The 23,806-nt window shown below is 53.8% G+C and overlaps 3 protein-coding genes and 1 pseudogene across 5 annotated transcripts; 3 read left to right on the top strand and 1 right to left on the bottom strand.

Annotated features, from left to right (window-relative positions):
• Positions 1-772: 772 nt before the first annotated feature.
• Positions 773-1,096, top strand: LOC106694472 (annotated as a pseudogene).
• Positions 1,097-7,539: 6,443 nt separating this feature from the next.
• SLX1A (SLX1 homolog A, structure-specific endonuclease subunit) lies at positions 7,540-23,691 on the top strand. The gene is given in 9 exon segments (XM_006103310.3): positions 7,540-7,545; positions 15,854-15,856; positions 20,260-20,590; positions 21,091-21,142; positions 21,229-21,347; positions 21,349-21,565; positions 23,124-23,251; positions 23,403-23,487; positions 23,560-23,691. Coding segments are annotated over 7 exon segments (819 nt in total). The 5' UTR covers positions 7,540-7,545; positions 15,854-15,856; positions 20,260-20,402; the 3' UTR covers positions 23,590-23,691.
• CORO1A (coronin 1A) lies at positions 11,175-16,863 on the top strand. 3 transcript variants are annotated; one of them, XM_006103312.3, is made up of 11 exons: positions 11,175-11,302; positions 12,887-13,085; positions 14,441-14,563; positions 14,653-14,782; positions 14,866-15,050; positions 15,177-15,296; positions 15,499-15,603; positions 15,716-15,861; positions 15,978-16,035; positions 16,143-16,358; positions 16,651-16,863. In XM_006103312.3, the coding sequence occupies exons 2-11, from the start codon at positions 12,888-12,890 to the stop codon at positions 16,753-16,755; spliced, it is 1,386 nt and encodes a 461-aa protein (XP_006103374.1). In that variant the 5' UTR covers positions 11,175-11,302; position 12,887; the 3' UTR covers positions 16,756-16,863. The 3 variants fall into 3 exon arrangements, with proteins under 3 accessions (XP_006103374.1, XP_023600422.1, XP_023600423.1); XM_023744654.1 differs by having other exon boundaries at positions 16,143-16,863; XM_023744655.1 differs by lacking the exon at positions 11,175-11,302 and adding an exon at positions 11,654-12,111 and having other exon boundaries at positions 16,143-16,863.
• BOLA2B (bolA family member 2B) lies at positions 19,299-20,154 on the bottom strand. The gene is made up of 3 exons (XM_006103309.3): positions 19,913-20,154; positions 19,727-19,824; positions 19,299-19,441 (listed from the first exon to the last, which is right to left on the bottom strand). The coding sequence occupies exons 1-3, from the start codon at positions 19,973-19,975 to the stop codon at positions 19,342-19,344; spliced, it is 261 nt and encodes an 86-aa protein (XP_006103371.1). The 5' UTR covers positions 19,976-20,154; the 3' UTR covers positions 19,299-19,341.
• Positions 23,692-23,806: the final 115 nt, after the last annotated feature.

Here is a 23,806-nt window from a genome sequence, read left to right as displayed (position 1 = left end):
CACTTAAAATTGTTGAGAGTAGATCTTGTGTTTTTTCTATAACAAAAAATTGGAACTAATTAATAAGTTTAGCAAAGTTGCAGGATATAAGGTCAATATGCAAAATTCCATTAAAATATCACTTGCAATGAACAATCTAAAAGGAAATTAAGAAAACAATTCAGCCCTAACCGGTTTGGCTCAGTGGATAGAGCGTCAGCCTGCGGACTCAAGGGTGCCAGGTTCGATTCCGGTCAAGGGCATGTACCTTGGTTACGGGCACATTCCCAGTGGGGTGTGTGCAGGAGGCAGCTGATCGATGTTTCTCTCTCATCGATGTTTCTGACTCTCTATCCCTCTCCCTTCGTCTCTATAAAAAAATCAATAAAATATATTTTAAAAAATAAAAATCATCATTCTCCCCCCCCCCCAAAAGAAAACAATTCAGCCCTAGCTGGTTTGTCTCAGTGACAGAGCGTCAGCCTGTGGACTGAAAGGTCCCGGGTTCGATTCCAGTCAAGGGCACATGCCTGGGTTATGGCTCGATCCCCAGTAGGAGGCATGCAGGAGGCAGCCAATCAATGATTCTCTCTCATCATTGATGTTTCTATCTCTCTCCATCTCCCTTCCTCTCTCTAAAAATCAATAAAAAAGAAAACAATTCAATTTATAATAGCATTGAAAAGAATGAGACACTTAAGAGTAAATTTAACAAAAGATGTACAAAACATATACTCTGCAAACTTCAAATTATTGTTAAAAAGGCTCTAAATAGGAGGAGCAACAAGGAACCATGGCAGTTATGGTTGCTGTTTTCTTACTCGGGAGGGAAAAGTTGACGCACTTCCTAATGTTGCTGTTTGCTTCCCAACCCCCGGAACTCATGTGGAGTTGTTCACAAGATGGGCAGGTAACTGGCAATGAGGACCTACCCATCCCAATGGAAAATCCTTATCAGGAGCCTCTTTAAAAAACGTATCTTGTGTAGAAAACATGTAGGTTTTTAAGAATGTACAGCTTTTGTCCCAGTTTCTCTCTCCATTTTCTGGATGCTTTCATATTGGGCACGTTACAGGTCTTTGTGGGAAAAAATAAAAAGAAGTTACAAAATGAGTAAGAGAGTTCAAATGATAGGATTTATGCCAGTTACATGCAAGGTTCCTGCATATCTCAAAGATATGGGAGTAACTTATATAACGTTATCAATGAACGTATCCTATATAAGAAAAGGCTAATATGCAAATCGACCAAACGGTGGAACGATTGGTCGCTATGATGCGCACTGACCACCAGGGGGCAGACGTTCAACACAGGAGCTTCCTCCTGGTGGTCAGTGAGCTCCCACAGGGGGAGTGCCGCTCAGCCAGAAGTCAGGCTCATGGCTGGCAAGTGCAGCGGCAGTGGGGCCCACTTCCGTGGCAGTGCTAAGGACCCCTCAGGGGATGTCTGACTGCTGGCTTAGGCCCACTGGGCCTCTGGTTTTACAATAAAAAATAAAGAAGGTCTAAATAGATGGAAAGACACTCCATGTTAATGGATCAAAAGACATAAAATTGTTAAATTGTTCTACAAACTAAACACAATCTTTATCAGAATCCCAATGGCTTTTTTGTAGAAATTGACAAGAATATCCTAAAATTTATATGGAAACTCAAGGGTACCAGAATAGTCAAAACAATCTTGAAAAATAAAAAGTTGGAGGACTCACACTTCCTAATTTCAAAATTTACTACCAAGATATAGCATGGTACTGGCATAAGGATAGACATATAGAGTAATGGAGTAGACTCTAGAGTCCACAAATGGTCAATTGCTTTTTTTTCTCTTTTAGCTATTTTTAAAATTTCTTTTTAACATTTTTAATTTTTTAATAATCTATATTTATATATAGACTTATTTATTTCAGAGAGGAAGGGAGAGGGAGAGAGAGATAGAAACAGCAATGATGAGAGAGAATCATTGATCGGCTTTCTCATGCAGGGGATCGAGCCCACAACCCCGGGCATGTGCTCTGACCAGGAATCAAACTGTGACCTCCTGGCTCATAGGCCGACACTCAACCACTGAACCACGTTGGCCGGGCCAGCCATTTCTTTTAATTTAGTTTGTGCTTAATGCAAATCAATGCCATAACAGGAGAGGTTACTATGAAACAAAACCTAAATACACAAACACAATATCCAATCCAAAATAGATGTACAGCATTCAGGTATAAAACAAAAGGAAATGTTCATTCACACACACAGTAGCTTGAGATCTGTTGAATATAATGCTCATGTGTAGTTTTCTAAAGATGGAATTAAAAGTGGGCCAAGGATCTGAATTGAACAGACATTCCTTCAAAGAAAAAATGCATATGGCCAATTAGCACATGAAAAGATCCTCCACATCATTAGTCACTAGGGAAACGCAGGTAAAAAGCTCAGTGAGAGCCTGGCTGGTGTGGCTCAGTGGTTGTGCGTCGACCCTTGTATTAAGATGTTGCCAGTTTGATCCCCTGTCAGGGCACATGCCTGGGTTGCCAACTCGATCCTCAGGAGGAGGGGGTGCAGGAGGCAGCTAATTGATGTTTCTATGTCTTTTTCCCTCTCCCTTCCTCTCTCTCTAAAATAAATAAAAACTTTTTTTTAAAAAAAGCATAGTGAGATTCATTTCATACCCACCAGGGTGGCTATAAAAAAAGAGGTAACAACAAATTTTGGAAGGAAGCAATCACCAGTGTATCTTTTTTTATTTACTTTTTATTTTTTTAACGAACAAGGAACTCTTTACCTGGAGCCTCCTCCCCACCCCCAATGACTACTTCTGATCTCATTGGCCAGTTTGAGGCAAGTGACCATTTCTGACTCAGTCACTGGCACAAGCAATGGGATTTTCATGATTGGGTTAGCCCAGCGGTTCTCAACCTGTGAGTCGCGACCCCTTTGGGGGTCGAACGACCCTTTCACAGGGGTTGCCTAAGACCATCAGAAAACACATATGTAATTACATATTGTTTCTGTGATTAATCACTATGCTTTAATTATGTTCAATTTATAACAATGAAAATACATCCTGCATATCAGATACTTACATGACGATTCATAACAGTAGCAAAATTACAGTTATGAAGTAGCAACGAAAATAATTTTATGGTTGGGGGTCACCACAACATGAGGAACTGTATTAAAGGGTCGCGGCATGAGGAAGGTTGAGAACCACTGAGTTAGACAAATGATTTGGAGTGCAGTGGAGGTTAGGTAGGCATCACCACTGCAGACTTCTGAAGGAATTTCTAGTTCCTATTAGAGTAGAGAAGAGATGATGATCAGGCAGAAACCACAGGTGTCGACTGTGCCGTCAGCAACGGCGGGAGTGTGGTGAGAAAGCATTCACTTGGATCCCGCGGACGCTGCTGCCATCTTACTGGGTGATTCCAGAGGTTACTTCACTCACTCTTTGGCCCTCAGTTTCTTCAAATGAAATGGTTCCTTCGAGCTTTGAAATATGTGATTATATATATTGCCGTGTAGTAAAGGAAAATGGCTCACATGCTTTTCTGTGACTCAGATAAGAACTTAGAAACCATGTTTGTACTTACCATTCAAATCTTATTTATGTACTTTAAGACTCCTGTACCATCAGAAATATAGATGATTCAGTGCCAATGGCTGTCTAAATCATGCAGGTTAGTCTGTGTTTCTGTTTACCCTGATTTTACTTTGGGGAACTGTAGTGGTCATGATATTTGCCTTTCAACATCCATTCTAAGGCCCCTTCTCAGTCCAAGTAGTTTGTTTTGTTTTTGTTAATCCTCACCTGAGGGTATTTTTCCATTGATTTTTAGAGAGAGTGGAAGAGAGAGGGAAAGACAGAAAGAAATATCGATGTGAGAGAAGCACATTGATTGGTTGCCTCCTGCGTGAGCCCTGACCAGGGCCTGGGTCGGGGAGGAGCCTGCAACCCAAGTACATGCCCTTGACTAGAATCGAACCTGGGACCCTTTGGTCCGCAGGCCTTCGCTCTATCCACTGAGCCAAACCAGCTAGGGCAGTCCAAGTAGTTTGGATACGGTTGACTCCACCCTCCCAACTTGAGGAATGGCCGCTTGACCGAGGCTCGGCCACTCAGTCTATTCCATCCCTCTGGCCACAGGGATGGTTCAAGGATGGACAAGGGACCCCCGCTGGCCCAGTGAGAGTCAGCTCGTGGTTTTTGCTGGGAAAGAGGAGCTCTTTTTCCTCGGGTTGCCCGTCTGGAAAGGTTGTGAACCTGGAGTTCTGGTGGTCATCTTTGACACAGTGGAGAGAACTTGCCCAAGAATGAAACATGTAAAGACGAAATAGAATCTTGGTGATCTTGATAGCATCATGTGAGCATCTGGATCCAGTCTGTGGACTTATCCGGTATGTAAGCCACTAAATTCCTTTTATTTTGCCTCCACTGGTTTAACTGTTTCTGTAACTTGCAACCCAGAAATATCTGACTAATAAAGACAAATTTCTTGCTTATAGCTTGGATTAAATGCTCCGATGCTGTATAAATATGCGAGTAAAATCTGGATATAGATAAAAAGATATGGGTTCAGAAACAGCCACATACAAAGTGAAAAAAGTTACAGTTATTTTACTCAAGAGCTACTGCATCCCCTTTCCTTTCCCCGATTGGTTTACCATAAGGAAGGAAACAGGACACCGTATGTGTATTTGAAAACACCTACAGACTCAGTGTCTATTTATTTTGTGTCGAAGCTTCAGTTGAGTGTGAAAAAGAGACAGGGATGTTGTCTCCATCTTGGTGACATGGTGCTGAGGGAGTTCGGACCCAGGTTTTGTTCAGACCGTCTAACTGTGTCACCGGGTCTTGGTTTCATCACCCATAAAACGAGGGAGCTGGGTTAAGATCCCTTCTAGTACTGATGTCCCGTAGGGAGGCTGCAGGAGGGAGCAGTATCGTTTGGAGAGACCTCGCTGGGGCTGACAAGACTTTGGGATAGTCCTGACTGGTTTGGCTCAGTGGATAGAGCGTCAGCCTGCGGACTGAAGGGTCCCGGGTTCGATTCCGGTCAAGGGCATGTACCTTGGTTGCAGGCACATCCCCAATAGGGGGTGTGCAGGAGGCAGCTGATCGATGTTTCTAACTCTCTATCCCTCTCCCTTCCTCTCTGTAAAAAATCAATAAAATATATTTTTTCAAAAAAGACTTTGGGATAAAATTCTCCCTGCGGTCATGTGTGGTGAGCTTGGTTTGTCAACCCCAAAATGGAAGTTGATCAGTGGGGAGTCTAGTGTTTTGAAAATGCATCAGGTGGAAATAAATCAAGCTGAGGCCTTCTTTGCTGAATGCCCTTTGCTTTACATGCTGTCAATTCTGCTTTTCAGATCACTCAGACCGGGCCTCTGAGACTACCCAGGGGGCTGTTCGTCTCACCGTGGCTCTGAGAGCTGGGAAAGCCTGGGGTGGACCTGGCTTCATGCACAACTAGATCTCGGAGCTCAACACGGTCATCAACTCAGTCTCCGTCTCTCCCTCCCCATTCCTCACTCCCACTTGGTTTTCGTTGACTTCGTTCTCAGGAAGGTTTTCCCCACATAGTGACAGAAATGGCTCCCGAAAGAAAACACACATTGATTGGCCCTGCTTTCCACCTGGACCAGCTGTGCTGGGCAGGCACAGGTCCTAGGCCAGTGATGGCGAACCTTTTGAGCTCGGCGTCTCAGCATTTTGAAAAACCCTAACTTAACTCTGGTGCCGTGTCACACATAGAAATTTTTTGATATTTGCAACCATAGTAAAACAAAGACTTATATTTTTGATATTTATTTTATATATTTAAATGCCATTTAACAAAGAAAAACCAACAAAAAAAATGAAAATGAGTTCGCGTGTCACCTCTGACACGCGTGTCAGAGGTTCGCCATCACTGTCCTAGACCCACCAATGCCGTTCATGGAGTTTGGATTTTATTCTGAGGAATAAAGGAGGAATCTTGAAATGGGGTTGACATGGTCAGATCTGTGCATTTAGGGAGGAGTCTGGCTGAGGGACAGGGATTGGGACAATGGAGGAGACGAGTTGGGGAGACTGGTTAGCAGGGTGTGGGATCATTCTGGGCAGAAGTAGGAGGAGCTGGACTAGGGTAAGGCTGTGGGGACAGAGGATGCAGTAGCCAGGAAAGAAAATGGCGAAGGCAGAGCATATAAGAGTTGGTGGTTGCTTAGCCGTGTTGGTGGAAAGGAAGAAGTATTTATGTTTATTGAACACCAAGTGCTGGCCCTGTGCTGGGGAAATTAAACTCAGTCTGTGGAGGAGCTGGACTGTGAACAATTACTCTCCAGTGCGCTGATTACCGGATAGAGGGATGCAGCAGGGGCCACTAGCACCCGGGAGAAAAGAAACCATTTCAGGACTGGCTGTGGGGGAGGGGGTGGCAGGGGAGACTTCACAGACAAGGAAATTTTGACCTGGATCTTAAAGGATAAGTAGGGGGTGCAAGAGGGTGGTAGCAAAAAGGGGGTAAGAAATTTTGAGCCTGTGCTGAGGGCAGACAACAGAGTCCAAAAAAATTGTTGACCAGAAAAACGACATCCAAACCAAAGACATATTTAGTTTTGCTCATATCACATTTTTAGAAACTTTTAAATTAGTTGCAACATTGAAAGATCTGGAACTTTCATATAAAAATCCATATTTGTAACATCTTGGAAAACCAGGTTTAGCTACACAAGGCCCACATTCCCGCATGACCACCCAATGCAGTTCCTGTTATAATTCATCTGCCCACATCAACTACTCATGTACCTGCCTCGTCCTGTGAGATAATGAGAGATAATGGAGTGGTTGTCCATCTAAGTCACTGTTTCAGAGCGGCTTACTCCACAACAGGTGGCCGGAACACCCACCTCTCCCCTTCCCCTGTACACATCCGAGGGCTCAGCCTCTGAACCAGAGGAGTGAGGGCGCATGGTGAGCTGGGTAAGGAGCAGCAAGGCCAGACTGGTGGATGGGGGAAGACCATCAGGGGCTTTGCAGACCGTGCCTCGGGAGTTTCAACTTCCTCCTACAGGAGCTGGTCGGGTTTTGTAAGGTCGCCCTATTAAGACCAGAAGGCGACTCTAGAGACGCCATAAAAGATGAACGAGAGGAAGGTCAGGGAGCCAGTGGTCCAAGCAACACAGCTCAGGCAGTGGTGGTGGGCATGGAGAGGAAGGGAGAGATTCAAGGTCAAGACTTCCTTCTCTGTGAGGCCCTCCCGAGGTGCTAAAGGGACATGCAGGTCGAGCCATATAGTTGGCAGTCAGAACTAGGGAGGAATGGGAGCAGATCTGGGCCACAGTTCAGAGGAGGGTTCGTCAAAGTGTATAGTGAAAGCTGGGATGCGGGTGGGACGGTGTGGGGAGTCTGGGGGGAGTCCTGGGGAGCTCCCTGCACAAAGCGTGTGAAGCAGAGAGAGGACACTCAGCAGGGAATCGAGAGCGAGCGAGCTGCAGAGCAAAGAAGAGAAACAGGGGCCCAGATGCCAAAGAAAATGGTTCCGGAGGGAGAGTAGGCAGTAGCATCAGATAATCACCAAAATGTGCTCTTCCGGTTACTGTTCAGGAGGTGATGGGTGGCCTGGCGGGGGCAAGTCTGCGTGGAGAGGAAGGAGCGAAGCCATGTAGGTGGAAGAGTAAGTAGGAAACGAGGAAGTGGAGGGCGTGTACACAGCTCTTTCAAGAAACGATTGTGAACGGAAAGAGTGCGAGAGGGAAGTGGTTTGAGGTTGCCACACTGAGAGAGGTTCTCCCAAAACACAGGGGACTGAAGCTTGCTTTTATTTTATTTTATTTTATTTTTTTATTAAGGTATTACATATGTGTCCTTATCCCACCATCACCCCCCTGACCTCCCCAACTCATGCCCTCAGCCCCCTTTGTCTGTGTCCATTAGTTAGGCTTGAAGCTTGCTTTTATATACAGAAGAGAGAGGGCCTGTGGCGAGGAGAAGCTGGCAGTACAGGTAAAGGGCGCGTGACGGAGCGCGCTCACTGAGGAAGTGGGAAGGGATGTGTCCGAGGAGGAGGACAGGGCGATGGCCGGAGGAGAACACCTCCTCTGTGATGAAAGTGAATGGCTGTTTAGAGGAGATGCTATTGCTGGTGGGAGAAGAGGGGTTGAAAGCGTTCTCATCTCTTTTCTCCATAAAATAGAAGCCGTGATCATCTCATAAAAGTGAGGAAGGCGGCCCGAGGTAGATGGCTAGTGAGCAGTGGCTCATATGATTGACTTAGGCCTGAGCCTGGGGACATGGCGTCCCCTGTGCCTCCTGCTTAAGGCTGGGATTGCTTCCTGAGTGTGGGTCAGGGCGAGCCCGCAGTTGGACGGAAGATCATAGCTGAGAGAAGGCCTGTAACCTCTTGCACTGAGACCCTAACACCTCTTTACTTAGAGCAGTGGTTCTCAACCTTCTGGCCCTTTAAATACAGTTCCTCATGTTGTGACCCAACCATAAAATTATTTTCGTTGCTACTTCATAACTGTAATGTTGCCACTGTTATGAATCGTCATGTAAATATCTGATATGCAGGATGGTCTTAGGCAACCCTTGTGAAAGGGTCCTTCGCCTGCCAAAGGGGTCGCGACCCACAGGTTGAGAACCGCTGACTTAGAGACTTGTGTGGGCTGCTCCTTACCTATGGGAGCAAACTCCTTAAGAAGACACAGGTTGCCGAGCCGTTTGCTCAGTGGTTAGAGTGTTGCCCTGAGGACTGAAGGGTCTCAGGTATGATTCTGGTCACTTACCTCAGATGCAGGCTCAATCCACCTGCATGAGGCAGCCAATCAATGTTTCTCTCTCTGTCTCTCCCCCTCCCTTCCCCTCTCTCTATAAAAAAAAAGAAAAAAAAGAAAGAAAAAAGGAAGACACAGGCTGAGGCCTCTCATGACCTGCCTCTTGCTGGTCTTCCAGCTCGATCACTTCCTCCTTCATGCCAAGCACTTGAGGCTCCAGTCGTGGTCTTTATCTGAATTGCTTTTCTCCCTTTCCCCTCCCTTCTCTGCTCAGCAAACTCCTATTCAAGACGCGGTTTACGCGTAACATCATCCATCCAGTCCACTAACATCCATGGACTGTCTACGAGGCTTCAGCCCGGTTCGCCCTCCTGACTGCGCTGCTCTCCGCCTTTGTGCACACCGCGGCTTCGAGAGGTCACCCGGACCCCTGCATGGACTCAGGGGTTTCAGAGGCAGGCAGACTTGTATTTGAACCTGGGGCAGGTTGTTTTTCTCCTCTGAGCCTCGATGTTGCTGTCTGTGAAAAGGGACGATAAAATGCCTCGTAGGGCATTTTAGATTCTTTAGTGATGGAATGTTAGTGCAGCACCGAGGGGCTAGGACTCTTGGTTGTAAGTGACAATCTTAATTTTAAAAATCTCCTTTTAGCCCTAACCGGTTTGGCTCAGTGGATAGAGCGTCAGCCTGCGGAGTGAAGGGTCCAAGGTTTGATTCCGGTCAAGGGCATGTACCTTGGTTGCGGGCACATCCCCAGTAGGGAGTGTGCAGGAGGCAGCTGATCGATGTTTCTCTCTCATCAATGTTCTAACTCTCTATCCCTGTCCCTTCCTCTCTGTAAAAAATCAATAAAATATATATATTTTTTAAAAATCTCCTTTTACAGTTGATTTGTTTAAATAAGAATCCAAAGGAGGTTTATACATCACAGTTGGTTGATATATTTGTTAAACTCTTTTAATATTTCCCCCCTTTACTCTTAATGGCATTTATTTGTTGAGGCTAGGTCATTTGTCCTATAACATTTCCTACATTCTAGATTTAGCTAATTGCTTCCTTGTGGTATTATTTAACCTGTCCTTCTATCTTCCTTATTCACTATAAACTAGTAGTTAGATCTAGAGGCTTGGTTACATTCAAGATGATGCTTATGATAGTGATTTTGGTAATAACACTAAAAGGTACTATTGCATACTTATTGCATCATTTTATCAGAGGCACATAATGTCAGGTTGTCCTACTTTTGGTGATGTTAAGATTGACCACTGGATTCTTTTTTTAGGCAATCATGGACATTTGCACATAACTTGGGTATTAGATGATGTGAAGAAATCATCACTAATTTTTTAAGGTATATTTGTCTATTACATAATGGTATTGTGCTTAGGTAAAATAAAAATTCTTATCGGACATGCAGTAACATGGATGAATCTCATAACATTATACTAGTGAAAAAAGCCAGTCAGTGGCGGTGACAGGATTTGAATCCATCCCCTGACATTCATGTTCTGGGAACTCTGCTCAGGCTGCCCCTCCGCCTGCAAGACCTTCTGTCGTCAGGCCTGTTGGCTCTTTCTCGTCCTTGCAGCTCCTGGTCCAATACCCTGTACACAGCAATAGTGATAAGAGGAACATTTAGTAAGCACTTTCCCACTCCACATGGGACGCATAAGGCTTCCTGTCCCCGTGATCTCATGAGGTAGGTATTACTCTGTTATGGAGGCTCAGAGAGGTTAAGCAACCTGCCCAAGGTCACTCAGCAGGTGTGACAGTGGGAGTCAAACTCAGGGAGCCTCTGATGCGGGAGCAGGCCTTCCTTGCTCTCTGGATGGGACACAGGCCCCCTTCCTCTGAGTCTGAAGTCCAGGCTTCTGCCCGCCTGGCTCCCTTGGGGCTAGTTGCTCCTCTCCTTCCAGTAGCCTGAGCGCCCCCTGGGGCAGGAGCCGCTCCTTCATCGGTTAGCCCTGCACAAGGAGGGGCTCCGTGTGCCAAATTATTTCATTTGCCCCCCGGCAGGCAGAGCAGAGAGCTCCTCCACGAAGACATGAGACCCGAGGTTCAGGGGCTCCTGCAGGGCCACCCATTTGCAAGCGTAGGAACCTGGACAAGCCGGGCCGCCGGCGCAGGTGGGCGCAGGCCCCCCCTCCTCGGCCGGGCTCCGCTGGTCCCCGCGGCGGGGAGAGGCAGCGGTGTGGCTGGTGGGCGTGGGGCCCGCACAAAGGGCAGGCGGCGCGGCGGCCGGGAGAAGGCTGAAGGCGGGGAAGGAGCAGAGTGTCGTGCATTTTGACATTAAAAAGTGCGGGTGAGATTGTCAGACTGGGCAGCAGCATCAGCTCCGGCAGGGAACGGGCGGCGCAGGGCGCGGAGCTGCGCGGGCGGGCGGGGCGGCGCTCCGCGGAGGGACGGGCTCTGTCCGGCCGGAGCTCCGCCCAAAGGGGCGCTGCCACCCTAAGGAGGCGGGCGGCCCGGCTTCTCATTCATTGTCTTGACAAGAGCATCCTCAGCGGGCGTCTCCGGCTCCCCCGGCGCTTCCTCCTCCCTCTCGCCCGCCTCCACCGGGGAGGCCTCCGCAGCAGGTAAGCCTGCGGGCCCGTCCCGGGGAGGGACTGGGCAGCGCGGTCCCGGGCCACCTGTGGGGCGGCGGGCGCCTGGCACCGCCGCTGTGGGGGCGGACGGACCGTGGGCGCTGGCGCTGAGATGGGGACCGAGCCCTGCGGGAGGGACTCGCCTGCGGGCGTGGGTGCGCGTGGGAGGGTCCATCTGTGGGCCCCGGAGCTCCGAGGGGAGGCGAGGGCGAGGGGCCACGGCGGCCGAGATGGACGTGGGGGGTCAGGACACGTGGGGGGCCCCGGCTCTCCCCAGAATGGGAGACTGTGGGTGGGGTGGGGGCAGGGTGGGGTGAACGAGCAGCTGCTCTGAGCTGGGAGACAGGAAGGGGTTGCGAGCAAAACAAGAAAAGACTAAGTTCCCCTTTCCGCGGTTTCTGGGCCTGGTACCTGCGGTGGGGGAGGAGGCAGGGTGGGGCGATGGCTTCCTGTCCTCCAACCTCCGGTTTGGGGGTTCCTGCTCCCCAAACCCAGGCTTCTCACCTGGACTGACCCCTGCCCCAGCCTGCTTCTCACACCCTCAGACACGCTGCTCACTACAGCCTCCGGGAGGCACGGGGTGGGCGAGGGCGCTGGAGCCGCAGAGAAGGACCAGGCCCCGGAGCGGGGCACCTGGTGAAGCTGGGGAGCAGCTAGAGGCCCTCCCAGCAGGCAGCACGGCCCCCGTCCTCCCCAGGAACCCCCATCCTGGTACCTGGGGAGCCAGAGGCGGTCCCCTCCGCTTCACTTGCTCTCTGCCCAGCCAGCGGGGGAAACCATCCCAGCTGGACCTCAGAGAAGTCGGCCGCCTCTCCCTTCTTGTGTGGAGTTCCAGTGTGCGTGTGTGTGTGTGTGTGCGCGCGTGTGCGTGCGTGTGTGTGTGTGTGTGTGTGTTTGGAGGGGTGCGGGGGAGATGGCACTCGGGGCACCTGCTGAAGTGGAGGCGAGAGGCAGAGGAGTGGGAGGAGGAGAAACCCAGACCCAGGCCATCTGCCCATTTGTGGTGCCCAGACACCTGCTGGGGAAGCCATCCTGACACCGGAGAGCGGAGAGCTGGCTCCTGGGCAGGCCCCGGTGCTAGTCCCTCTGTGTGTCCACACTGTGCCAGGAGGCGAGGAGGCTCCCCATGTGGGTGTGAGGGGCATGGGGCTGGATGCTGAGGCTGAGAGAAACCCTGTCCTCACTGTCTGCGCTGGAGCCCCCAGTGTGAGCCATGGGAGAGCAGCTCTGTCCATCAGCCAGTCCCTGACAAAGCGCAGTAGGTGCTGCCCCCCAGCCGGCTCTGCTGCAAGGCCCCGGCTCGGGGCTGCAGAAGCAAGAGCCGAGGGGTGTGGAGAAGGTGGGCCTTGCAGGTTAGCTGGGAGAGGGGTGCAGAAGCTGAGAGTGCGAGGGTAGCAGGATGTCAGTTACCCAGAGCCAGGGGCCGGGAGTCCGGATGTTGCTGCTGGGGAGGTTAGCTGCGACCTTAAATGTCAGGCTGAGGGGTTCCTAGGGGAGACAGGGACTGTAAGGTCACAGTTGGCCTGAAGGGAGAAAAGTTCCCAACCTCTGTCCCCCCTGCCCCCCACCCCCCAGGATGAGCCGCCAGGTGGTCCGCTCCAGCAAGTTCCGCCACGTGTTTGGACAACCGGCCAAGGCCGACCAGTGCTATGAGGATGTACGCGTGTCACAGACCACCTGGGACAGTGGCTTCTGCGCTGTCAACCCCAAGTTTGTGGCCCTGATCTGTGAAGCCAGCGGGGGAGGGGCCTTCTTGGTGCTGCCCCTGGGCAAGGTGAGCATCTGGCCATCGAATGGCCCCCTGAGTGGCCCTGATTAGCTGACTGTCACCCAGCTTCCCTGGGCCACAGTGACGTCATCTGTAAAACTGAGCTGGGCTAAGTGAGCTTTAAGCTTTGCCAGCTCTTAAATGGAAATTGAGCCCTGGCTGGTTTGGCTCAGTGGATAGAACGTCGGCCTGTGGACGGAAGGGTCCCAAGTTGGATTCCAGTCAAGGGCACATGCCTGGGTTGGGGCTCAATCCCAGTAGGGGGTGTGCAGAAAGCAGCCGATCAGTGGTTCTCTCTCATCATTGATGTTTTTCCCTCTCCCTTCCTCTTTGAAATCAATAAAATATATTTAAAAAAAGAAATGGAAATTGAGTCTCAGAGGGGAGACGGCATGAGAAGGATCACACAGTGAGTCCTGAGACTCAGGGTCTCCCAAGTCTCAGCCTGGGGCCTTCTCCCCTCAGGAGCACAGAGAGGGGTGGGCTGGGGTCTGGGCAGGCCCAGCAGTGCTCTTAGAGTTGGGGGAACTCCATGTCTGGGCCTGTCAGAGCCCTTGGGGACCCAGCAAGTTCGGGGCCCAGCCCCCGGGCAGGGATGATATAGAGGGCCCTCTCCTGGCCCCCGCCTGCCTGCTCTGACCCTGCCCCCCGCCCTGCTGTCTGCTGACCCCGACTCCCAGCACACTGCTGTGCTCTAGCGGGTGACGCAGGAAGGGGAGATGGGGCCCTAAGTTGTTACCAAAAAAGGGCCGATGGAAAGCAAAGAGAAGAGGAAGTGGTTGTCAGGGTGAGAGCGGGCCTGCTCTTCGCGCAGGAAGCCCTTCTGCACAGCTGTCCCCGGAAGTGGCCATTTCCAAACCTCTGCTCCTGTCTGGGGGCCGTTATGACAGACTTCCCGGTCCCTCTCCTAGAAGGGCCCATGCCCACAGCCCCACCATTCTCACACACTTGCCTGGGGAACGCTCAGCCCAATGCAATGGACGCCCCCTTCCCCACCCCTGTCCCCGGCCTTGGCCTGTGTGCCTGGAAGCCTCACTCAGGGATGTAGGGTGGGGGCGGGGCCCTCAGGGCACAAATGAGAAACTGAGATAGAGGTGGAGGAATCTGCCAGGATCTGACAGCAGGCAGGACCAGCCCCACACCCCAACCTGTGCTTCCTGTGGCCCTGCGGCGGCCCTTCTGAGTTTCCCTGCCAACTCTGGCCTCGGGCAAACAGAGGACCAACTCCTGCCACCCTTGGCCTGCTCCGCCTCCCGGGCTCCTGCGGCCTTGCCCTCTGTGCCTCTCTGAAGGGCTGTGGGGAGGGTGGATTGGGCTTGGAGGGCAAAAGCACCTCCCTGAGGCCCTGCTGTGCCCTCTAGACTGGACGTGTGGACAAGAATGTGCCCACGGTCTGTGGCCACACAGCGCCCGTGCTGGACATCGCCTGGTGCCCGCACAATGACAACGTCATTGCCAGTGGCTCAGAAGATTGCACAGTCATGGTGAGTGGCGGTGGGGTTACGGGTGAGGAGGGGGCCCAGGCCGGGATCTGACATGTGGAGTGCCCCACTCACGCGCCCCTTCTCTGCAGGTATGGGAGATCCCCGATGGGGGCCTGGTGCTGCCCATGCGGGAGCCTGTCGTCACCCTGGAGGGCCACACCAAGCGCGTGGGCATCATTGCCTGGCACCCCACAGCCCAGAACGTGCTGCTCAGTGCAGGTGCCTGGCGGGAGGGGCAGGGTGGGCTGGCCTCTGACAGCGCGGGGGCGGCTCATGGCTCTGACACGGGGGGCATTGCCCAGGTTGTGACAACGTGATCCTGGTGTGGGACGTGGGCACCGGGGCGGCGGTGCTGACGCTGGGCGCGGATGTGCACCCGGACACCATCTACAGCGTGGACTGGAGCCGGGACGGCGCCCTCATCTGCACCTCGTGCCGCGACAAGCGCGTGCGCCTCATCGAGCCCCGCAAAGGCACTGTAGTAGCTGTGAGTTGCAATGAACTGTGTGACCCTTGACCCAGGGACCTTCACCCCTCCTACCAACCACAACCGGGGTGCTAGATGCTGTCCTCTCTTGCCCCTGCCTGGCCGACCACATCCCTTCCCTCCCAGGAGAAGGACCGTCCTCACGAGGGGACCCGGCCGGTGCGAGCTGTGTTCGTGTCCGACGGGAAGATCCTGACCACGGGCTTCAGCCGCATGAGCGAGCGGCAGGTGGCGCTGTGGGACACGGTGAGCGCAGAGAATCAGGAGGCTTAGTCCCGGTCTTGCCAAGCCCGAGCCCTATGTCCATGGGCCCGTTTACCCGCCGGAGATGGGGGTTTCCACTGGTTGGTCTGTAAGGGTCACCCCCACCCGGTGACTGCCCAGTGAAGGGCTCCGCCCGGGGCCTGACGTGGCCCAGCTCATTGTTCTCTCCCACCCGTCTCTACAGAAGCAGCTGGAGGAGCCGCTGTCCCTGCAGGAGCTGGACACGAGCAGCGGCGTCCTGCTGCCCTTCTTTGACCCCGACACCAACATCGTCTACCTCTGTGGCAAGGTGGCCCAGTGGGGCGGGGGGCCAGGGGAGGGAGGTGGGTGGAGGGCTCAGGAAGGAGCACGGCTGCAGGCCCCTGTCGGTGCTGATCTCCCCTCGCACCCTCCACCCGCAGGGTGACAGCTCCATCCGGTACTTCGAGATCACTTCCGAGGCCCCATTCCTGCACTATCTCTCCATGTTCAGCTCCAAGGAGTCCCAGCGTGGCATGGGCTACATGCCCAAACGTGGCCTGGAGGTGAACAAGTGTGAGATCGCCAGGTGACTGTTCCCTGACCCTGACCTGAGCATGCTCCTTGGGCAGCGCTGATCTCATGCTGACCTTCAGTCTCACCCCAACTGTGCTGTGGGCGCTGCTCACCTTCCTGTTTCCACAGGTTCTACAAGCTGCATGAGCGCAAGTGTGAGCCCATCGCCATGACAGTGCCTAGAAAGGTGATGCCATGTCCCTCCCTGGGCTCTGGGCTGGGCCCACCTTGCAGAGCTGCAGGGTGGTGGTGTGGCCTAAGCACGCTCTTAACCAGCCTTGGTCTTGCCCACAGTCGGACCTGTTCCAGGAGGACCTGTACCCGCCCACTGCAGGGCCTGACGCTGCCCTCACCGCCGAGGAGTGGCTGGGGGGTCGGGATGCTGGGCCCCTCCTCATTTCCCTCAAGGATGGCTACGTGCCCTCAAAGAGCCGGGAGCTGAGGGTCAACCGGGGCCTGGACACCGGGCGCAGGAAGACAGCACCAGAGGCCAGTGGCACTCCAAGCTCGGTGAGAGGCGGATGGGAGGCTGGAGTCAGGATGGGAAGACAGGGTAGGGAGGGGCTGCCATCGCTGTGGTCACTGACCGGGGGAAGGAGGCTGGCCTCTGAGGCAGCCCAGACTCACAGGGAGCTGGCAGTGGGTAATCCTGAGGCCTCAGAACGCAGCTTTCAGGCTTGTAGGCCTGCAGCTCTCTGGGCAGCAACTGGCTGAGAGACAGAAGGGCCCAAGCTCTGGGGCTCTCGGCCAGGTAAGGGGAGTCCAGGGTGGAGCGGGCCTAACGCAGCGCTGGATCCTCCAGGACGTCGTGTCCCGGCTGGAGGAGGAGGTGAGGAAGCTCCAGGCCACGGTGCAGGAGCTCCAGAAGCGCTTGGATAGGCTGGAGGAGACAGTCCTGGCCAAGTAGACTCCGGGGCCTTCAGCTGGGGCCCACCGCATCGCCTCCCCGCCCCCCTTTCCTTCCACTCCTTAGGCCACAGTGGCAGATAAAATAAAATGGCTTTATTTTCTGGTACCTCTCAGACTCTGATGACTGTGCGCCCGAGTGCTGAGTCTGAACTCCCCCTCAGAAGCCTTGATGGGATTGGCCCATGGCAGGGGCTGAGGGATGCTTCCAAATGCTCTGGAGTAAACCACAGGTCTGGTGGGGGAGCACCCCATTCTGGTATGGTTTGGGGGTGTTTTGCAGCTGGCAGGTGTGAGTAGCCCGGGGCTTCAGGAACTCCCACGTTTACCCCAAAGCTGCTTTTTCTAGTTAACCACATCAGGTTACATGTAACGTACTAACAACACTGTTGCTTGTGGGGAAATGAAACAATTAGCTCCTACAGGACCTCTTTCAAACTGTAGGCCTGAGGGGTCCTTTTGTAAAGAGAAAGCTTAGAACTAAAGCCAAGGCCCAACCCTAGTTTACAGGCGAGGAAACTGAGGCACCGAGTAGTTGAAGGGCAGGTCCTGAGTCATGACTTGTCTCCCCGCCTAGTTTGGAGCCTTCCTGCGCAGGGCTGCTGCCTCTTGAGCCCTTATTGTGGGTCTCGCCTGGGCCTGGCCTATGAGGCAGGGACCTCAATAACCTGTCAGGCTCCATCAAGTGGGGGCTTGGAAGTGGGTTTGACACCCACCTTAGCAGGTGACCCCTGAGTTGGGACACAGGCTACGAGGAGTAGGCGTCCTGGCCACAGCAGTTTGGTTCATACCACACAGGGCAGCGAGGACTCAGTGCCCATCTGCTGCCCCTTCTCCCTCTTCAGCATGCCAGAGAAAACCACCTGGGCAGAGCGATGAGGCAGCCGTAAGATTGTCCCTGTCTGCCCATTTTGGTCTCACCCTCTAAGAAAGCCGTTACTCTGGGCAAGTTACTTCTTTCCAATAAAATGGGGAGGGATCCCACAACCCTGTGAACACAGTGGTGGACTCAATCAGGGCTGTGACAGAATCCGGAAATCTGGACTCTGGGCCTATGGAAGGTGAGGTGCCTTCTCTGAGCCTCTCCTGTACGATGGGGACAGGCCCTTCTGAATGGCTGGTCACTAGCTGTCCTCCTGGCCCGGGAGAATTGAAAAACAGCTCAGGAAAGAATCTGGGAACCCAGAAGGGCTCACCTGTCATCACCCTGACTTCCAGGTTTCCAACCCATTCTCCCTCTGATAAGAACAAGAGAAGGAGATGGGGGTGGAGGAGGAGGGGAAATAATTTAGGGGCCAAGAAACTGACCTTGAAAACAGAGGGGAACAGAGTGGGTGGAATGGCTGAAATCTGTAATCCATATTCCCAAACAGCCCTAGCCCCACTAGGTCTCAGGGACTTCACGTGCAAGGCCTTACCAATCCTGGTACTTGTGTTTAAGCTGATACTAGAGGCATCACCTGTCCCTATTTTGTGGCTCTGGTTGACCTTATTTTCCTGTTCTACCTATATTCATATCCTCTGCCAACACCTCCATTCTTGAAAACCACATGGTGCCCAGCCGGTGTGGCCCAGAGGTTGAGCGTTGACCTATGAACCAGGAGGTTACAGTTTGATTCCCAGTAAGGGCACATGCCCAGGTTGTGGGCTCGATACCCAGTTGGGGAAGAGGGGGTGCAGGAGGTAACTGATCAATGATTCTTTCTCATCATTGATGTTTCTCTCCCTCTCAGAAATCAATAAAAATATTAAGTAAAAAAACACACCAAAAACCACATGGTCTTCTCAAGGGGGTCTGGCCACACCAAGCCCAGGGCTAAAAGGTCATTGGACCGTCTCCAGGGGGCCAGAAAACATCAGCATCCCAGGTGCTGGGGTACCATGTCCCTGTGGGAACCTGCAGGGAAGTGGGGAATCCTCTATTATGCTTCTGACATGGGGTGATGTTGGTGAGAGGGAAAGGTTTGTTAAATTGGCCAGCACCCTGAAACTCAGAGCACTTTCTCATCTGTGCATTTTTGTTGTTGTTAATCTTCACCCAAGGATTTTTTGTCATTGATTTTTAGAGTGGAAGGGCTGGGGGGGACATAGATGTAAGAGAAACACATCAATTAGTTGCCTCCTGAACCCAGACCGGGGGTGGGATCAAACCTGCAACCCAGGTACATGCCCTTGATTGGGAATTGAACCCAGGACCCACTGGTTTGCAGGCCATGCTCTAACAACTGAACCACACCAGCCAGGGCTCATCTGTGCATCTTGAAGGCTGGCACAGGGCAGGAACACCCAGCAATTGTCCACAAATAGGTGGTTGGTTAGTAGGAGTCTTCGAAGCATTACAAAAAGGCCTGTGAGGCCTGTCCTGAAGGGGATTTTAAGGATTGAACTTGCACTTTATAAGTGGGGACACAGAGGCCTTTGGGCGGAGAGGGACTTGCCCAAGTTAAAACAATGAGGAGACAACAAAGAGTGTCAGGGCAGGGAGAAGCCAGGCTCTAGACAGCCTCAGTGCCCCTCCCACACACAACACAGCAACACAGAAGCTGGCCCTGATTCATAATTTAATGGCTGTGCAGGTGCTGGTCTCTTATTTCTGCCGCTCACGGGCCCACTGCTCTGGGGTCAGGGTTTTCTGCTCAAAGGCATGGATATGCGGGAGCTCTTCTGCTAGACACGCGTTCACCAGCCTGCGGGAGAGACGTTGTTAGGAAACCGCAGAGCCTAAGTCGGTCCCCGAAGCTAGGTTGACCCAGAAGGCTGGAGGCGTCCCCAAGTTGTGGCGCCCAGGACCTGGGACAGGAGAGGTAGAGGGCCTAAGCCTCAATACTCCCGGCGGGGGCCGAGAAGGCGAAAACTTTGGGGCTGTAGCCTACAGGGCTGGGCCGCATTGCCGGGGCGAGGGAGTTGGGTTGCGGGGTCCCGGGGACTGTGGGGCCGGGACAGCGTTGAGCGAGGGGTTCCCCGGGCCTCACCGGTGTCTCTGGAGCAGCGGCTTCCCCTCGAACTTGGCCGACACCACCAGGACTCGGAAGCTGGACGCGCAACGGTTGGGAGTCGTGTCCTCCACCTCCTAAGGGGCAGAATCATGGGGATGGTGCCAAGCCGCCCACCCTGAAGCCTGTTGCCCTCGCCGGGCAGGTCCAGGCCGCGCAGCTCACCACGTGCTCTGCCTGCAGGTCCCGCCGCAGCTTCTCCCGCAGGTGCTCGGCGCTGAGTTCCATGGCGGCCGGCGGGGGCGGCCCGGCGCGGGCAGAAACCCCGACCCCACGCGGGTCACGCTGCTTCCACCCTCACTGGCCTGGCGCCTCTTCTGCTGAGGCCTCTACTTCCGCCCTTACTGAGGCGTCCGTGAGCCCAGCACTTCCGCCCTCACGGAAACCCAGTTTCCAACCGCCCGCGTTCCGCGCCTGCCGCCCGCCAGCCAATCAGAGCCTGCCCACGGCCGGGCTCCGCCCCCGCCGACGCTCATTGGTGCCGCCGCCCGAGGTTCCGCGGGGGTTTGGAGTCCTAGCTCCAGCCAGGAGCGGGTGCCCGAACCCGCGCTGCTGCAGCCGCCACCGAGGGCTTTTCCCCAGACTAGTGTATCGCGGCCCTGGCAACCCAACCCTCCCCGACTCAGAGGGCACAGCAACCAACCCCCACGTCCCGATGGGTCCCGAGGGGGGCGCGGCGAGGCCCGGGTGCTTCTTCGGCGTCTACCTGCTCTATTGCCTGAACCCTCGGCACCGGGGCCGCGTCTACGTGGGGTTCACCGTCAACCCGGCTCGTCGGGTGCAGCAGCACAACGGAGGCCGCAGAAAAGGCGGGGCCTGGCGGACCAGCGGGCGCGGGCCCTGGTAAGAGGGGTGGTCACGCAAGAGGAGGGCTTCAAGGAGGCGGCGGGCCCGGGGCAGAGTCAGTGACAGTGGGCGGGGCCGGTGTGGCGCTGAGAACCGGGCCTTGGGGTGGCTGGTGAGGTGGGTGGGCCTGTCTCCGGGGAGGAGCCTGTGGGGAGGAGGAGCCTGTGAGACTAGGATGTTAGGAAGGGGACTGATGGTTTAGGCCTGGTCCAGCGACAGGGGTTGGTGAACCAGGCTGGGTGGAAGATAGAACCTGGGAAGGCAGTTAAGTCCCTGTGAGCGGAGGCGGAGCCGAGGAGGCAGGTGCGAGGGGCGGACCTCTAAGGAGGGCAGCGCCTCGTGGACGAGGCTTGACGCCCAGGGTGAGGACTCCACTCTCTGGCAGGACTGAAGGCGAACCGTGGCGAGGGGACTGGGCTTGACACGGGTGGAGCGGGGGTAGGGGGGTGGGAGGGGGCGGGGCATTTCACGGGCCACGCCCTCGTTCTCTTCCCCAGGGAGATGGTGCTCATAGTGCACGGCTTCCCGTCCGCCGTGGCCGCCCTTCGGGTAAGGAAGGAGACGGGTGGCAGGAAGATGGGCTGGGGCGCGGGACCCTCCCGGGGCGGCCCTGAAGCCCTCACTCCCGCCCGCAGTTCGAGTGGGCCTGGCAGCACCCGCAGGCCTCGCGCCGCCTGGCACACGTGGCGCCACGCCTGCGCAGCGAGGCCGCCTTCGCCTTCCACCTGCGGGTGCTGGCGCACATGCTGCGCGGCGCCCTGGGCGCGCCTCCCGCTCACCCTGCGCTGGCTGCGCGCCGACTTCCGCCAGGAGCTCTGCCTGCCACCCCCGCCTCACGTGCCGGTAGCCTTCGGGCCTCCGCCACCCCGGATGCTGGCCCCCAAGCGTCCGGCCCGTCCCTTTGCTGACACCGAGCCCCAGCCGGACCAGGACGCTGAGGCCCCCTGCACCCTGTGCGCGCGCGCGCTTCAGGTGAGAGGCTCACCTGGGCTCCAGATTGGGGCAGGCCTAGAGTTCAGACGACTGAGGACCAGGCTGTCTATTGGAGGGTCGCACAGCCCACCCACAGCCTTTGCCCGCCTTGCTTCCATCTCTAAAATGGGGACCATAGTACTTGCGGCCATTCCTGCCCCGGACCTTTGCTCTTCTTTCCCTGGAAAGTTCTTCCCTAGACCTTCGGTCTGGATGAAATGCCACCTCTTTTCCATGAGGTCTTCCTTGGCTCTCTCTCTCAAATTGCAACTTTCTTGGTACTGCTTTTCTTTTTTAAAAATATGTTTTTATTGATTTTAGAGAGGAAGGGAGAGGGAGAAACATTGATAGGCTGCTTCCTGCACGCCCCCTAGTGGGAATCAACCTGGTAACCCAGGCATGTGCCATGACCAGAATCCAAACAGCAGCCTCTGGGTGCATGGGACAATGCTCAATCAACCGAGTCACACCATCAGGCTCCCCCCCCCCCCCTTTTTAAGGCTTAACACTTATTGTCTAACATCATGTGCAGTTGACTCTTGAACAATATGAGGATTAGGGGTGCTGAACCCATGCAGTGAAAAAGCCACATATAACTTTTTACTTCCCCCAACAGCCCCCCTTCGGTATCCATTGGTGATTGGTTCCAGGACCTTCCCACCTCCTTGGACTTTCAAGTCTCTTATATAAAATGGCATAGAACAGTGTAAACAGTCAGCCCTCTGCATTTTGGTCCCCGCCCTGGACCAAAAATACTGTTTTTAAATCTGTGGTTGGTTGAATCTGCAGATGCAAAACCCAGGGATATGGAGGGCCCACTGTGTATTGGGGGGAAAAATCTGTGTGTAAATGGACCACCCTGTTCAAACCTGTGTTCTTCAGGGGTCAACTATTATTTAATTATCAGTCTCACCCCCCCCCCCCATACTATACAAGGGTAGTTCTTATTTAGTACTGTGGAAGGATGTGATACAGAGCAGGTGGCAAATAAATATTTAGTATATTAACTGAGATGACAGGTCTGACTTTCACTCACATTAAATGTAAGTAAACTGCATACTTTACAAGCCGCTAACCTAGGGGAATACATTCTGAGAGATGTGTCTTTAGACAATTTTACGGTGTGAACATCATAGAGTGCACTTACACACACCTAGATGGTGTAGCCTACTACACATCTAGGCTATTTGCTAGACCTCCATCATATATGTGGGTCCGTGACCAAATCGTTGACTTGGCATGTGACTGTACTTGCCACTCAGAGATTAGCCATGGAGATCACTTAGCCTGTAAGGAACTCTAGGTCTAGCTGCAGTGGCCGTGCTGTTGTAGAATCGCTGCTAATACTCAGAGAAAATTGGCCAGCTTAGTCCCTGTGAGCAAGCATTATAACTCCTCCATACCTGTTTCCTCATCTATAATATACAGATAAGAGTAGTATGTGCCTCATAGGTGATGTAAAGCCCCTGGAACAGTGTCTGGTCCATAGAAATTCTTTGAGTGTTAGTTACATCACTACTCCCCATTTTCTCCCTTCCCTGCCTGCCCCCTCGGACAGGATGAAGAAGGCCCCCTGTGTTGCCCCCACCCTGGCTGCTCCCTAAGGGCCCACATGACCTGCCTGGCAGACGAGTTCCTGCAGGAGGAGCCCGGGCAGCTTCTGCCCCTAGAGGGCCGATGCCCTGGGTAAGTCCAGCATCCCTCCCCTAGCCCGGTTTACCTCTGTGAAGACACTGCCTAGGCCCAGGGCATCTGAGTCCTCATCTTGGCACCCAGGGCCTAGGCCGAAGGAGGCTTGTGATCTGACTCTGTCTCCTACCAACTGCACCCTTGGTAGCTGCAAGAACTCACTGCTGTGGGGAGACCTGATCTGGCTGTGCCGGATGGGCTCCGAGGAGGAAGAGAACTTGGAATTAGAAGAGGTGAGAGGTGTTTTGGACCCTGCCCCAGCCTATCCCCTGGGCTGCGTCTGACCACCCTTCTTGTCTCCACAGGAACACTGGACAGACATGCTAGAGATCTGACCCTCAGCACCCCCAGCCCTCCACCCATTCCTTATCCGTGCCACTGCCTTTGGGTCTCGGCAATTTTTACTTGAGTACAATAAAAAGTCTGAGTTAAGGGCATCTTCCGGTATTTGCTGGGGTGTGTGTGGAGTTAGGGGGCAAAGGCCCTGCCAGTTGCTGGGGCCTGAGGAGAACAGAGGACGGGGGAGGGGCCACTGACCCCAGATGGACCAGC

Source organism: Myotis lucifugus, unplaced genomic scaffold (assembly GCF_000147115.1).
Source record: "Myotis lucifugus unplaced genomic scaffold, Myoluc2.0 scaffold_480, whole genome shotgun sequence".
In the NCBI taxonomy this organism is placed as follows: Eukaryota; Metazoa; Chordata; class Mammalia; order Chiroptera; family Vespertilionidae; genus Myotis; species Myotis lucifugus.
The sequence above is the reverse complement of the archived record's forward strand: the minus strand, read 5'-3'. Positions and strand labels throughout refer to the sequence as shown.

Bases quoted from the DNA above. Each gene is read 5' to 3' on its own strand.
- CORO1A (XM_023744654.1), top strand. From the start codon at position 12,888: ATGAGCCGCCAGGTGGTCCGCTCCAGCAAGTTCCGCCACGTGTTTGGA. The intron at 14,564-14,652 runs GTGAGTGGCGGT...CCTTCTCTGCAG, and splicing joins CAGAAGATTGCACAGTCATG to GTATGGGAGATCCCCGATGG. The intron at 16,036-16,142 runs GTGATGCCATGT...TCTTGCCCACAG, and splicing joins CCATGACAGTGCCTAGAAAG to TCGGACCTGTTCCAGGAGGA.
- BOLA2B (XM_006103309.3), bottom strand. From the start codon at position 19,975: ATGGAACTCAGCGCCGAGCACCTGCGGGAGAAGCTGCGGCGGGACCTG. The intron at 19,825-19,912 runs GTGAGCTGCGCG...TCTGCCCCTTAG, and splicing joins ACCTGCAGGCAGAGCACGTG to GAGGTGGAGGACACGACTCC. The intron at 19,442-19,726 runs GTGAGGCCCGGG...TCTCTCCCGCAG, and splicing joins CCGCTGCTCCAGAGACACCG to GCTGGTGAACGCGTGTCTAG.